Source organism: Rhinatrema bivittatum, chromosome 3 (genome assembly GCF_901001135.1).
Source record: "Rhinatrema bivittatum chromosome 3, aRhiBiv1.1, whole genome shotgun sequence".
Taxonomy (NCBI): Eukaryota; Metazoa; Chordata; class Amphibia; order Gymnophiona; family Rhinatrematidae; genus Rhinatrema; species Rhinatrema bivittatum.
The window spans coordinates 370,047,382-370,063,523 of NC_042617.1; the positions used below are offsets into that span (position 1 = coordinate 370,047,382).

The following is a 16,142-nucleotide window of genomic DNA, read 5'->3' on the forward strand; positions in this document are numbered from 1 at the left end:
TTAAAAAAAAACAAACTAGCCTCATTGTGTGTTTTTAATTTTAAATTTTTATATATTATTTTTTTGTGTTTAGGAAGATAATGGAGTAAAATTGGTTGATCCTTTGGGTGAGATGCTGGCAGCAGCGTGGGAGGAGTACGCTACTAGTCTGGCAAACGCAGAAGAGCAAGACCTAGCCACTGTGTTGAGAGACATCAGCCAGAAAGAGAGCGTGAGCCTGCAGCAGGATGCCTTTGTAGCTGTCGGCAGAGACACAAGGTACACAGTGTACCTTTGGCTGATGCTTTGGGAGAGGGGTTTGGATTTAAGCTTTGTCTTTTCAAATTTGAGCTCAAGATATACATTTAGGTTCAATAGGTATTTCCCTGCCCCAGAGGGCTTTCAGTTTGTTAGTACCTGAGGCAATGGAAAGTTAAAGTGACTTGTTCAAGATCACAAGGAGTGTCGGCGGAAGAAGCAGGATTTGAACCCTGGCCTTCCTGGTTTTCAGCCCACTGCTCCACTGCTTCAGGTTTCAAGTTTGCAGCTTTTCCCAGGGAAGGAACCATATGTCTTATGACTAAACAGTGATAGATTGTTTAACTCTATAATGCAAAATACAAAGTTAAACTTTCAACTATCATGCACTAGCTCAGCAAAAATTCTCCATTGATTCTTGTCACGTTGGAAAAAAAATCTTTGGATTGCATGACTGGGGTCAAATAAGCTGAGGTTTGTAAAATAAAATCACATTCCCTGTACATACCTGGATCAGTCCAGACTCCTGGGTTTTGCCCCCCCCCCCTCTAGCAGATGGAGACAAAGAAGTTTTGAAACAAAACTCCGCCTTATGTAGGATGGTGCCACCTACAGTCCGGCAGTATTTCTCTGTCTCCAGCAGATGGTGGAGGTGCAAGGCCTACAGTCTGTGCTGATTGCTTAGTGGAGTTAGTTCTGTGAGTTTGAGAGTGTTCGGTTGGTAAAACTTTTTTACTTTGATTTAAATTAAAAAAAAAAAGCAGTTTCTGTCCTGAGCCTCCCAGGGGGTTTGTAAGGTCCTGAGGGGACCATCCCCCCCGCTGGTTGTTGAGGCAGCTGCATTACAGGGTCGAGGGCCCGCTTGTTCCAAGCTAGCAGCTCTGGGTGCGACACCGGGGAGCCCGGTTCACTCCACCCCGCTGGATCAGGACCGTGGACCACTGCCGGGCAAGCCTTGAAAGAAAATCAAAACTTTTTTTTTTTTTTTTAATTTTCTGTCAGAGTAACCGTGGCTGCGGCTCTCTTCCCTCCCTGACTTGGCGCTTGGGCGGACCGCGATAATTTTTCTATTTTTTTTACAGAATCGAATTTTAGCTTTCTCAGGCCCGCTGCCCGATGCCGCGCTCATCTGCGTGCCTCACATGTGGCTCGGCCCACGCGCGTCTTTCTCGGGATGGGCTGTGCTCAGCGTGTCTTCCCAGGGGGGAGGGTTCCTCCGGGGCCGCGAAAATGGTTAAAGGCAAGGTTGCCCGAGCTCCTTCAGTGTTAGCTGCACCGAGATCAGCTGAGGCAGATCTGTTCCCGCTGAGCGCGGGAACGGAGGCCATTTTGGAGTGTCTTAGATCAGCAACTCGTGCAGCTATGGGGGAGGGGATTCTCCCGCCTCCTCTCTCTCCTCAGGCAGGGTTTCCTGGAGGGAGCGAACCTTTACAGCCTCTCACCTGCAACAGAGGATAGCCTCGAGGGGGCTTCTGACTCCTCCTCCTCTTCCTCCTTCTCCTCGGAATTTATTTTATTTCTCCATAAGGCTTTTAAAGCCAGGAAGGAAAGAAAGCTGCAGGCTGGGGGTAAAACTTCCTCTAGTGGTCTTAAGTCTCTTTCTCGAAAGCGGTCTAAGTCTAAGGGAGTCTCTGCGTCCTCCAAAGCTAAGCGCCCTTTGTGTACAGGGGCTCATCAGACCAATACTGATTCCATGGGTCAGGATACGGATCCAGGGGACCAGGACCCGCAGGGCAAGCCTCCGATGGGGGTGGATATAAACCCTGATCAGCATCCACAGGATCCATCACAAGGCTCTCACATTGTGGAAGGAGACGACCATAAGGTGGTCCATCTGTTTAGGAGGGAAGAGTTGGCTCCGCTTTTCCCTGCCATACTCGGAAAGCTAGGCATAGATGAGCCACCAGAGGAGTCCAGGCTAGGGACCCGGCTTCTTCTTTTCTGCCACAGACTTGCTATATAGAGAATGGGATACCCCGGATCTGGGATTGAAAGTTAGCAAGGCTATGGATAAGCTATATCCTCTTCCAGAGGAAGCAATTAATATACTGCGGGTGCCCAAGGTGGACGCGGTGGTGTCCGCAGTCACCAAAAAGACCACAATCCTGGTTACGGGTGCTACAGCCCTGAAAGACCTGCAGGATAGAAAGTTGGAGCTGCAGCTCAAGAAAACTTTTGAAGTCTCGGCACTAGGAGTGTGGGCCTTGCGAGCGGGCCTTTTCTGGGTTCAGCAGTTACAGGCTAATGCTGGTCTTTCCAATGCAGAAGCACAGCAAGCAGGGCATCTGGAAGCTTCGATCGCTTATAGTGTGGATGCACTTTATGATGTTTTACGGACTTCGGCCAGATCCATGTTGTCGGCAGTCTCGGCTCAACGGCTCCTGTGGTTAAGAAACTGGTCGATGGATATTTCCTCCTAGGCTCAGCTGGGGTCGTTGCCTTTCAAGGGTAAATTGCTTTTTGGTAAGGATCTCGAGGATATGATTCAATCCCTGGGGGAGAACAAGGTTCACCAACTGCCAGAGGATAGGCCCAAGTTGAGGGGCTCCTTTTCTTCACAGTCTCGATTCAGAGGGAATCTGAGATTACGTCAGTCCAGAGCTCCAGCTTCTTCCTTTCGACAAGCATCCGGTCGCCAACAGTCTTGCTCTCAGCCCTTACGTGACCGACGCTTTGGCAGAACTGGGGCTATCCAGTCCGCATCTGAGACCAAGTCTTCCCAATGAAGGGACGCCGACCCATTCCTTGGTTGCAGCTGTCGGGGCAGATTTTCCCAGTTTTATGAGGAATGGTCAAGGTGACATCAGACCAGTGGGTCCTTACTGTGATAAATCAAGGCTACACTTTGGATTTTGCACACCGCCTTCCGGAGCGGTTTCTGGTCTCTCCATGCGGTTACGAAGAGAAACGACAGGCAGTACAAGATACCTTGCAATGCCTTCTGCAACTCTGCGCCATCACCCCAGTTCCTCAGGCGGAGCAGCAAAAAGGGCGTTATTCCATTTACTTCTTAGTCCCCAAAAAAGAGGGGTCCTTCCGACCCATTCTGGATTTGAAGCGCGTAAACTGCTGCCTCAGGTTGCCACGTTTTCATATGGAGATGTTACGAACAGTCATTGCCTCGGTAAGAAAAGGAGAGTTTCTGGCATCACTGGACCTAACAGAAGCGTATCTTCACATAGGCATTCGGGCCGACCACCAGAAGTTTCTGAGGTTCTCGGTGATGGGTCGCCATTTTAAGTTTCAAGCTTTGCCCTTCGGTCTTGCCACCATGCCCAGTACGTTTACCAAGGTAATGGTTGTGGTGGTGGCTCATCTGCACAGAGAGGGGTTCCTGGACGACTGGCTAATTCGGGCAAAGTCGGAGTTGCTTGGCCAGTTGGCAATTCGCAAAGTGCTTTAACTCCTGCGATCACAGTGATCAACATAGCCAAGAGCCGACTGGTGCCCACCCAGACTTTGGAGTTTTTAGGAGCTCTATTCGACACTCAACAGGGGGAGAGTGTTCCTTACCTTGGACCATATTGTCAAGCTAAAAGGACAAGTGTGGGACTTATTGGCCAACCGTCTCCCCAGAGTGTGGGATTATTTGTGGGTTCTCGGCTACATGACTTCCACCCTGGAACTGGTGCCCTGGGCCTTTGCTCATATGTGTCCTTTACAGTTAGTGTTGCTTTCGCGTTGGAATCCAATCTCTGAACAGTTTCATTTACCTCTCCCTCTTACGGATATGGCGCGCTCCAGTCTCGATTGGTGGCTTATCTCAGACAACTTATCCCAAGGAGTTCCTCTGGAGGTACCTGAATGGACAGTGGTGACCACGGACACCAGCCTATTCGGTTGGGGAGTGGTTTGCCTGAGGAAGTTTGTGCAGGGGCAATGGTCCCAGGAAGAATCTCAGTGGTCGATCAATTGTCTGGAAACCAGGGCAGTGTGGTTAGCGTTGCAAGCGTTCTGCCCTCTCCTCCAGGGGAAGTCAGTCAGAATTCTTTCCAACAATGCGACCAAGGTGGCTTATATCAATAGCCAAGGGGGAACCAAGAGCCAGCCAGTGGCCACGGAAGCCCGGCAGCTGATCAGCTGGTCGGAGAAGCATTTAGTAAGTATTGCAGCGTCTCCCATAGCAGGAGTCGACAACGTTCAGGTAGATTTTCTCAGTTGGCACCCCCTCGATCCTGGGGAATGGGAGATCGCAGACGAAGCTTTCCAGCTCATATGTGACATGTAGGGCATACCCCGCCTGGATCTCATGGCAACGTTTCAGAACGCCAAGGCTCCACGCTTCTTCGGTCGCCGCAGAGAAATGGGAGTAGAAGGGGTAGATGCCCTGGCCATCCAACATGCTGCTGTACGTCTTCCCTCCTTGGCCGCTGATAGGCAAAGTGCTCAGGAGAGTGGAGATACACCCAGCAGAAGTCATCCTCGTAGCTCCAGAGTGGCCGAGACGGCCTTGGTTTGCAAACCTGGTCAATCTGGCAGTGGCGAGTCCCCTGTGGTTGCCACTGCTCCCGGACCTTCTCCATCAAGGGCCCATGTGTTTGGAAGAGGTCTATCGCTTTTGTCTAGCGGAATGGCTTTTGAGAGGCGCTGCCTGAGGAGCAAAGGGTATTTGAGTGCTGTGGTGGCAACACTTCTCCGGGCGCGCAAGACATCCTCCAACCTCGCATATGTGCGCGTGTGGAGAATCTTTGAATCTTGGTGCGTGGACCGGGCGATTGTTCCTACTCTGTCTTCGGTGTCGAATATTTTAGGTTTCTTACAATCCAGACTCGCCAGGGCTTATCGTGTAGTTCCCTGAGGGTTCAGGTGGCAGCTCTTGGTTGTTTGCACAGTTCCATTCAAGGTGTGGCGTTGGCTGCTCACCCCGATGTGGCTCGTTTTTCCTAAAGAGGGCAAAGCATTTACATCCCCCGATCAGGCACCCTTGTCCTTCTTGGAATCTGAACTTGTTTCCCTCAGCTCTGAGTACAGTGCCCTTTGAGCATCTGAAAACGGCTACAATAAAGGATCTCACGTTAAAGGTGATTTTCCTTATCGCTATCACATCTGCTCGCAGGGTATCAGAGCTCCAGGCTCTATCCTGTAGGGAGCCGTTTCTGAGAATTTCGTATTCTGATGTGTCCTTGCGGACGGTTCCTTCCTTTCTTCTGAAGGTGGTGTCTGCTTTTCACATGAATCAGTCAGTGGAGCTTCCGTCGTTTCCCGTTTTGGACCGGTCAGACCCTATGTCTAAAGACTTACGAAAGCTGGATGTTCGGGTGTTATTGCGTTATCTGGAAATTCCGCATTTCGTGTGACAGACCATCTTTTTGTGCTGTGGACTGGTCTGAAACGAGGAACTATGGCATCTAAAGCTACGATTTCGCGCTGGTTGAAAGAGGCTATAGGCTCGGCATATTTGCTGCATGGTAAGCCTGTACCGTTTGGTCTTCGGGTTCATTCTACCCGTTCTCAGGTGGCTTCTTGGGCGGAGTGTCAAATGGTCTTACCACAGGAGATATGCAGGGCAGCGACTTGGAAGTCTTTGCATACTTTTGCCAGACACTACAGACTGGATGTTCAGGCACCGGGTGAAGGAGGTTTTGGAGAAGCAGTGCTTAGAGCGGGCCTCTCCAGATCCCATCCCAGGTAAGAAAGCTATAGTACATCCCAGGAGTCTGGACTGATCTGGATACGTACAGGGAAAGGAAAATTAGTTTCTTACCTGATAACTTTCATTCCTGTAGTACCACGGATCAGTCCAGAGTCCCGCCCGGGGAATGCAGAAATTGGATTGACCGTCCTCAAGTGGCTCTACAGGTTCAGTTCCTAGGAGGGTTAAGTGAACCAGTTATTTCTTTTTCTTGTTGAAGAGTTATTGTACATAGTTATGGTGGTTTTCTGAGAGCCATTCTGCTTTGACATTGAGTAATTGTGCCGGACTACAGGTGGCATCATCCTATATAAGGCAGAGTTTTGTTTTCAAAACTTCTGTCTCCATCTGCTAGAGGGGCGGCAAAACCCAGGAGTCTGGACTGATCCATGGTACTACAGGAATGAAAATTATCAGATGATAAACTAATTTTCCTATTCCATACACCCACTTATTACACAGTAGAAATACTGTTGCTTCAGAGTGCAAAGTATTCCCTTGTGGCACAGATGAAGGCTAGCTTACAGTAATGCTGTTCAAGTGAAGAGAGATGCACATTCGCTCATGGAGCATGGAAATTTGCTATATTATACCCTGTTGATGGGTGTGCAACAGAGTGCAAACGTGCGTGAGAGAGTAAAGATAACACAGGGGACTTCTGATACTCTGTGACTGAGGTAGAAAAGCTTGTGGCATCAGAGGATGGCGACTGGACTCTCTGCAGTGCTGCATAGCTGTGGGACAGGTTGTCATCCTGGTTCACTTGCTGATTGGGCAGGGACCTTAATCCTCGGTTTTATTTTATTTTTCCTGGAAACTTATCAATGCTTATTACATCAAAAATGGGAGAAACTAGAGGGGGGAAAAACTTATTTATTGTTGCAGGTAAATATCTTTTTTTTTGGTCTTGTTGAAATTAATCCTTGATAAAAAATACCCAGGAGATATAAAATGAAAACTGAAAGTGAAGGACCCTGTGAATAGAGGAACAGATTCTTCAGTGGGTTTTTCTGTGACCGGTGTGACTTTTTTTCTCTGCCATCCGCTAGCGCAGACCTAATCCGGGTAGGGGTCTGGTTTCTGATGCTGGCAGTGCTCCTGGTTTAGAGTATAAGAACCCAAGTTCAGAGCTGCTGAAGGGAGGGTCATCGCCTCCCCATTTCCAGTGCCCCTGTATAATTCACCCTGTCACTGTCTCCGCGTTTGATAGCATATTAGTACTTAGGAGCTGAGCAGAGCGTTTCCTTGGTTTTACATGTGTTTTAGGTGTACAGTAATATCTTGTTTATATTAAGTATTTCTCATCATGGGTTGTTTTTGCGTTTTTTACAGACCGAGTAGTGAGAACCTTTCTCAGGCTGTAATAGACGGAGTGACTGCTTTTGGAGCACAGTACCACGGTACGTGGCTCTTCACTGATTTGGTCTTACATGAAGATTTTGTGTATATCTGGTGACAAGTAGTGTCAGAAAACTGAACTCATATGTTTGTGGGACACATTTACCAGAAGAATTAGTAGAGACAAAAAAAACCCAGCTGGTTTTAAGGGGAAAATTTCCCCCCCGCCCCGGGTTTTTCTTTTTCTTTCAAGTAGGGGCAATTCAGAAGAGGCTTTCAAGTATTTATTGCAACTCGCTTGTTGATAGCTGGATGCTGGAAACAACCCGTGGTGCCCTCTCTCGGTATGGTACAACACAAGGTGCATTTGCTGTGCAAAATGGCCACTATAACGGCAGAACTCCAAGCTACCCCGCAAAAATTTCAGGAGAATTGGGCTCCATTTCTGCAATGGGAAAAGCAACAGGCAACATGATTATGCCTGGGTGTTGGATGACTTTCCATTGTTTTCCCCCTGGACATTTGTCTTATCACTGGCTTACTCCATTGTCCATATCGCTGTATATGGGCACTTCCTGCAAAATACCCTTGGTATGCCTGATCTTTTGATGATCACGAGTTTTTGACTTTGGATTACATAGATTGAGCTCTTGGACATGGGAGGGGGGAGGTGTTGTGGGGACAGTTGGGTGGGGAGGCGGGTATGGGGAAACTTCATGGGACTAAAGTTCTGTAATGCATCACTGCGATTTCTGTTTCTTGTATGTTCTATTAAACAAAAACTAATAAAAATTTAAGTTTAAAAAAAAAAAGAAGAGGCTTTCAAAATGGTACAGAGTCTGTACCATAAGCCCTATGAAATTAGACTTTAAAAAAAAAACTTTTTATTTTAAATGGACACAAAGCATTACTACTTTCCTTATTATCAGCAAATATTCCTGAAAGTTCATAACGCTTATCTCTTACATATTCATTGTAGCTATCTTGAAAACCAGACTGGTCATATGTGTGCCCACAGGAGAAAGCTAAGAACCACTGTGCTAGAGGACAAGAGAGCAAAGAGGGATATGATCAGGACATTCAGAATGCTTCAAAGTATAAATGAGTTGCAAAAAGCAACCTTTTGGTGATTCCCCAAAAAATGGTGGATGGGAGTGGCAAGAAATTGTGCCACGCTCTTCCCTACATCTGCTCCTCCCTTCTGACTTCTGCTCTAACCTGCAGCCACTGATGGCAAGCAGGGTGGGCCTTGTGAGCCAATATCCCACCTCCTATGGAGGCCTCTTGGTTCACTAGAAAACCTTACAGAGGGCCAGGGCCTCGGAATGCTAACTCCCACTGCTGTTGCTATCACCACCCCTTGTTTTGGCTCTGTCCCTTCCTTTTGGGGCAAGATGAGTAATGGAGGTTCAGAGAGGGAATGATGGTTATTTCAGGGTGAGTGGAAGAAGGGTACAGATGTGCTGTTTTGTTTTGGTCATTCCCTGGGGTTCTGCATGTTTTTCAAGTATTAAAATGGGGTCAAAATGGAAAAGTTGAAGAATATGTATGCATCTCTTACATTTTCATTTTGATATCCCAGAAACCAGACTGATATGCCAGGTCCCACGGAATGGGTGGAGAACCACTGTTCTTGATATGAGGCTAGATGAAGATATTTTAATGAGCAATGAAAGGAGGAATTTCTTCACAGAAAGGGTGGTGGATGCATGGAATAGGTCCCCAGCAGAGAGTCTTTAACAGTGGGAGGAAAAATGAGGATAAAACCAGATATGAGATGGAGTTTGTGGTATTACAATAGGTATGGAAAATGAGTGGATACGATGGGCCTTGAAGTCTTCTGTTTCTACAGAACTGGCCTCATAATGAAGGGCATTTTGATATGGATACTCTGTCAGGTGAAATTGGTTGTGTTTTGTGATTTGTGGTATGCTGTGTTTGTTTTTACTGTGAAGTAGTGATACATATGAAAGCTGTAGGTACCCTGCTATATATTTCTTTTAAGGATTCTTTGATTTAGCTATATTGGGCAGTCTTTTATGAACTAACAAATTATCTCCCTAAACTTATGTAGAAAATCACTGCAGCTCTTCCTAAACAATGCTTTTCCAGGCTCAGCTAGAACCCAGCAAACTGAATTCTGTATCCCTAGTCAAGTAAACATCAGTCTACCCCAGGGATGGGCAAACTTTTTTTTTTTTTTCTCCATGGGGCCACATTTGTGGCTGTTGCCTGCTCCAGAGGCCAGAAGTGGGGTTCCCCAGAGAAAAAAGAAACCAGAGGAGAGAAAATCTCTCTCTAGTTTCTTTTGTTTTTTCTCAGGGGGTGGGGGGCGGGGTAGGGGTGTGTCTTCCAGTTAACACCTGGATTAGACAAGAGCTTCCAGCTGATTCCACACTCATGACAAATCCCCCCCTCCATTGTTGGTGTGACCCCCCCCCCTTACCCCTCACACCTCCTAGGTTTTCACATGACTCTTCCTTCTGATGCAGTGTCGGCACCTCAGCTCTCTCCTGCCAGTTCTGGCTTCAGCCACACAGTTCAGTAATTGGATCTGTGAAGCACTGTGTCTATGGAGTGTGTTGCAGCTCAGACAACTGATTAGTGACACACATGGCTGCAGCAGGAACTGGAAGAACAGAAAAGATAGCCGAAGTGCTAGCAACATGGAAGGAGGAGCAACCACATTAGAAGCTTGGAGCTGGGCATGATGGGGGTAACTACAACAGGGGTACTCTACCTGTCCTTAACCCAAAACTATCTATCAACACATAAGGACATACATATATTTATTCTCACAAATATCTCATATCCTCTTATACTAATTATTTTTTCATTTTTTATATAATTAGTTATATTTATAGAATTACTTAATCCTATTTCTTAATACATCATAATCAATTCTCAAAATAACATAAATTAATTTAAACATTTACAACTATATTTTCTTGAACATCCTGCAAATAACTATCATTTATCTCCTGAATTCGTATGGATCATGATGGGGGTAAGACAGAGAAGAGCCATGAAGCAATAATGAAGAGTGCTGTAGCTCTGAAGCTTTTGCTAGTGATGTTGACAGGAGAGGTGGACTACCTCAAAGCTTTAGCCTCGATGAGCCGGACAGATCATAAATTTTTAAAAGACAAGTGGGCCGCATTAAAGGGTCTTGTGGGCTGGTAATGGCCCATGGGCCGTAGTATGCCCACTATAAAAGTGACACACATTAGCACTGGTTGGCATGATTCACAGGCTCTGTTCATGAGAGACTCGGGATTGGTGTGCATTGGCAGAGCTCAGTGCTGTTGCTTCTCCCAATTTCTAAGCATGGTCATTTCAAACCTGGTATGGTCCCCTTCTCCCCCCCCCCCCCCTTCCTCACACATTCATGGTCCCTGAAAAATAGCAAAACGCTCAGTTACAGTAGAGCTCCAAAAGCTGTTCTGTTCGAGTAGCTCCTAAGAGCAGCAGTTACCACAGAAATCCTCATAGTTTTCAGGGTGAGGGAGAGCAAAGTTCACTGAGACTAGAGGAATGGAATGGGTTGCTAAATTTTAACCACTCAAGTGTTTGTTCATAGTGCTGTGTACACACTGAAAGAAGGTATAATACCAGAAGTAAGTAGGCCCACCTTGAACTGCTGCTCCAGAATGGAAATTGTACTGTACTGCAGGGATGACCCTCTGGGGGTGCTGGAGCAGACCCCGATCCATGATTGAAGAGGAGGAGGGTACCCCACTCCCATGGAGGTTGGTGTGTGTGGTTGCCTCTCCAGACCATCTGCCACTATACATAAGGTCTGTGCTGAACAGGCACTGCAACTCTGGGCCTGCCAGCACTTAGAAATATAAAGAATGCCATGCTGGGTCAGACCAAGATCCATTGAGCCCAGCATCCTGCCTCTGGCAATGGCTGGTCCGGGTCACAAGTTCCCAGCAGATCCCAAAATGTAGATCTGTTTCTTATAACTGATTCCCATTGATAGCAATAGTTTTCTCTAGTCTACCTAGCTAATGTTTGTTTTTTTTTTTGTTTTTTTTGGGGGGGGGGGGTTAATGGATTTTTGCTTCCAGGAACTTGTCCAGACAGGAAGCACTGTTGGGGGTGGTCACCTGGATTTTGCTTCCCACTAAGGAAGGCCCTGCTGTCTTGGGACTTGTTCATCAGTAAATTTCTTTTTTTTGAAATTTAAGGTTTATTAGAGAAAGATAATACCGACAATACAAAACCATACAGCATCTGTGAAGCATGTACAATAACAAAATTGACAGTAGAATAGATGCAATAAAGACTTACAACAGATTCTCTGCTTTTCTCAGTTATTGTGTAAACATATCCCCCCCTTCTGTTCCCCTCACCCCCCACCCTTCTCCCCTACCATCCCTGGGAGCTCCTGCAAAGGTAGTATGAACAAATAGCATAAGAGAAAATCAGACATAAAAGGAAATCATATCTTCTTCTGTTGTTGTTGCCATGTTAGGTATAAAGACCAGGTACGCTGAAAGGCCCCTATTTGTTTCCGACGGTGCGCCGTAATCTTACTAAGGGTACAAACCTTTGCCACCCGTGACTGAACCTGCAATAATGTAGGTACACCCTGAGACTTCCAGTGTAAAGCTATCTCACATCGAGCAGAGGTGACCACCAATCTAACAAAACGCTGTAAGGCCGTGTCGAGCTGTGGATAGTCTGAGTTAAGCAGGGCAACTATGGGGGTTAGAGTAATAGAAACATGCAATATGTCTGAAAGCCACACAGCCAGTCCCTGCCAAAACTGGGAAACAGCAGCACACTCCCACCACATATGATAAAAGGAACCTCGCTCCCCACAACCCCTCCAGCACCGATCCGAGGCCGTGGAATAAATTTTATGGAGTTTAGCGGGGGTATAATGCCACCGATAGAGGAGTTTGAAACTATTTTCCAAGTAGGAGGCTGAGATAAGACCCTTACACCCCACTGTAAAGATAGTGTCCCAAAAGTCGTCACCCTGCGGGGACCCCAGATCAGCCTCCCAGGCGGACAGGAATGTTGGGCGCGTGCCCATACCCTGAAGGAGCAGCTTATAAATTTTGGACATTAAGTGCTGTACTTTGTCAGCCGCTCGGCAGAAATTCTCAAAGAGACCAATTGGCTGGAGTAAATCCCGGGAAATATGGGTCGCTCTTGCGTAACTCATTAGTTGGAGGTAGCGATAGAAATCCCCCTGAGGTAAGTCATGCCGGGCCTGGAGAGTGGAGAACGTCACCCACGAGGAGTGCTCCCAGAAGTGACTATAATTATAAAGACCCTTAGCCAACCAATCTGCAAAGACCTGCGGAGCTGTACCCCCCAAGAATGACCCAGAGTGAAAGGGGGAAAAAAGGACCGACCCCACCTTGGACCCCACCACCTGAGGCTTCCATTTATACCAAAGGTGTAAGGTACACTGAATTGTGTCCGGTAGGCCTTCCAATTTGGGCCCAGAGCTAGGAGGTTGCCAGAGGATATTAGTCAGCAGGTGTGGCCCGATAAGTTCCTGCTCCAGAATCGCCCAAGGTTTGCGGGCGGTGGTTCTGTGCCAATCAACAACAGCTCGTAATTGAGCCGCAACATAATATCGTAATAAGTTAGGCACTGCAAGGCCCCCCCGCACCCGAGGTTGAAACAATACTTTCTGGGCCACCCTGGGGTGCTTCCCCTGCCACAGGAATTTCATAATCCTGCGTTGCCACTTGAGAAGCAGTGCAGTTGGTATGACGCAAGGAATGGTCTGGAAAAGGTATCCAATCCGGGGCAGGATGTTCATTTTAAAAGTAGCAATTCGTCCCAGCCACGAAATGTGGTATCGATTCCACTCCTCCATTTCCCTGTACAATTTAGCGAGAAGAGGTGGATAGTTAAGCCTAAAAACATCAGAATGAGCCCCTATAAATATACCTAGGTATTTAATTTTCTCCTTTGCCCATTTAAAAGCAAAACGGGCTTTCAGATCCCGTGCCTGGTCCTCCGGTAACGTAATATTAAGGATTTCGGTTTTGTCCCAATTAATGGAGTAGCCAGACACTTGACTGAAGGTTTTAATAATCTCTACCACGGCTGGCAACGATTGCTGAGGGTCCGCAAGGGTCAGAATGACATCATCAGCAAACATCGCCAACTTGGAGGAATATGACCCCACACTAATGCCCATCACGTCCCTTGACAACCGGATCCGTTGGGCCAAAGGTTCTATAAATAGGGCAAATAGTAATGGAGAGAGCGGGCAACCTTGGCGGGTGCCCCGCTCAACAATAAAGAACGGGGAATAGCCCCCATTTACCTTAATGCAGGCCCTCGGTTTATCATATAATTTCTGAATCCAGGTAATGAAAAAAGGCCCAAAACCCATGGTATGCAAGACTTGAAATAAAAAAGGCCAGTGAACCAAATCAAAGGCCTTTTCCGCATCCATAGCCATAAAAAGAAAGGGGATATGATGGCGCTTAACCCACCAGAGGGAATCCAACAACTTCCGCACATTATCGGACGCCATGCGACCAGGGATAAAACCGGCCTGATCCGGGTGAATGAGTTGTGCTACATAACCGTTAAGCCTGTTAGCCAGAATTTTAGCCAGAAGCTTGAGGTCTATGTTCAGCAATGAGATGGGCCTATAAGAGCCACACTTGGTAGGGTCCCGTCCCGGCTTTGCAATGATCGTTATACCCGCCACATTAGAATTAGGATTCAAAACCCCCTCGTGTCGCAAGGCATTAAACATGGCCGTAAGTGGGGTAAGTAAATCACCGGCAAAGCATTGATAAAACCGGGCAGTAAACCCATCCAGCCCCGGGGACTTGCCAGCCTTAAGTTGCTTAATGGCAAATAACACCTCAGATTCTGAGATATCCTTGTCTAGCGTATCCCTGGCGGACTCTGATAACTGGGATAAGGGAGTGTCCTGTAAAAAGGATTGTATGTCCCTGAACTCTATAGAGTGGTTATGGGAATACAGTGCAGAATAAAATTGTAAAAAGCAGTCACGGATCGCATCATTGGAGGTAAGTGGTGCACCATGAGCACCTACAATTTTAGTAATAGTGTTTTGTAAGCGTTTGGCTCTCAACTTATGCGCAAGCAACTTCCCCGCTTTATTGCCCCCTTCAAAGTATACTTGTTTCGTTTGCTCCAGCTCATGCGCAATTTTGGCCGCATCCAGCGCCCCAAGTTGCGATCGGTAGTCAGCTAAGGCCAAACGGAGCACTTCAGTGGGGGTTTGCTTGTGGCGCTGTTCTAAGTCCAATAATTTGGCAGTCAGGAGCGAACGTTCCCGCTGGGTCTCCTTTTTAACCCAAGAGGCCCGAGCTATAAAAGTCCCCCTAAGCACTGCCTTTAAACAGTCCCAGTAAGTGATGGGCGAGATGTCAGGGTGAAGGTTATGAGAACTGTAATCTGTAAGTTCCCGCCGACATTGATCCACAAAGGAGTCACTGTCAAGTAAGCTATCGTTTAGGCGCCAAAAGCGTTGGCCTTTGTCATAATTAGGGAAAGTCAGCTCAGCCCACACCGGAGCATGATCGGACCACGTGATCGACTCTATAACCCCTTTGCGCACATTTTGGATCACTCCCCTATCCACAAAAACATAGTCTATCCTAGTGTATAGGTTATGGGGGTTCGAGAAAAAAGTATAATCCCTCTGGGTGGAATGCAAAAAGCGCCACACATCTACCAGCTGAAAGTGGTCCAAAAAAGCAAGGAGGCTATTGCGGTCTCTTTTCAAAGTAGAACATCGCCCCCCCCGAGGAATCAAGACCAGGGTCTAAGGGCAGATTGCAATCTCCCATCACCATCAAGTGACCCACTTTTTTCAAGAGGACCAGCTTCACCAGTGCATCATAAAATTTGGCTTGGTGAACATTGGGGGCATATACGTTAAGCAATGTATACGAGACCCCAGCAATATTAAGGACCAGCAATAAATATCTACCCAAAGGGTCAGCAACACTGTCAAGCAATTCAAAAGCAAAGTCCTTGTGAAATAGAATCCCCACACCTGCATATTTAGCAGCTTTAGAGCTAGCCGCCCAATACTGATGCGGGTAAAGGGCAGAGCTCATTAAATGCTCATAGCGCCGCTTTAAATGTGTCTCCTGGAGACAAGCAATCGCAATATCAGCACGCTGCAGATCTTTATATAGTAATTTACGCTTACGGTGCGTATTCAGTCCCTTAACATTAAAGGACTGTACCTTAAAGGTAGCCATCCGGACAAGTGATGGTGCATTTCAAGTGCCCCAGCGTATATAGAGCAGACAGAGATAAGAGAAGGAGAGGTCCCCCCATGAAACAAGAGACAACTAAACATAGTACCAAGCAGCACGTAGCCCTCAGTGAGCCGGGCAGTAAACAACAAGGCAATGCACTCCCAGAGAGGAGATCCCCACTATTCCCCATGCCCCCCCCTCCCCCCCTCCCAAAGGAACCACAATCATCTCTTGGGTCCCCCATCATCTAGGGGTGAGTGAAGACAGCGTCCCAGGTGCCGTCCCACCCGGCAGCATCAGCATATTATCAAACATATAACCAGTAACCAAACCCTCCACGTCCGGTGCGGCTCAACAAGAAACAGTGTCAAAGCCTTCAGAGCCAAAGCAGCCAGATCATGTAGGGGCTCTGTTCGTGATATCTGGATCCGGGGTGCGTCGCAGTCTCTTTCCCCCCTTTCCCATCCGCTGCCAGCGAGGTTCCTCCCTGCGGTCGGCACGTGGCGAGGAAGATGGCGGCAAATCCGTCACAGTATAGCCAAGGTCCTTCAAGATGCCCGCCGCTTCATGCACGGATTGTGCCTTGTGCGTTGTACCTTGCACAGTAAAGCTGAGGCCAAAGGGGAAGAGCCAGCGGTACCGGATGTTTTCTTTAATCAAAACAGCAGTAATAGGTTTCATAGCCTGGCGTTTCTTCATAGTAGTCG

At 47.4% G+C, this 16,142-nt stretch overlaps 1 protein-coding gene across 1 annotated transcript in view; it reads left to right on the forward strand.

Moving 5' to 3' along the window:
* Nucleotides 1–16,142, forward strand: part of PGM3 (phosphoglucomutase 3) — a 69,658-nt gene that overhangs the window by 8,281 nt on the left and 45,235 nt on the right. The window contains 2 exon segments of the mRNA XM_029595529.1: nucleotides 74–258; nucleotides 7,202–7,269. Coding sequence (XP_029451389.1) covers nucleotides 74–258; nucleotides 7,202–7,269 — 253 coding nt within the window.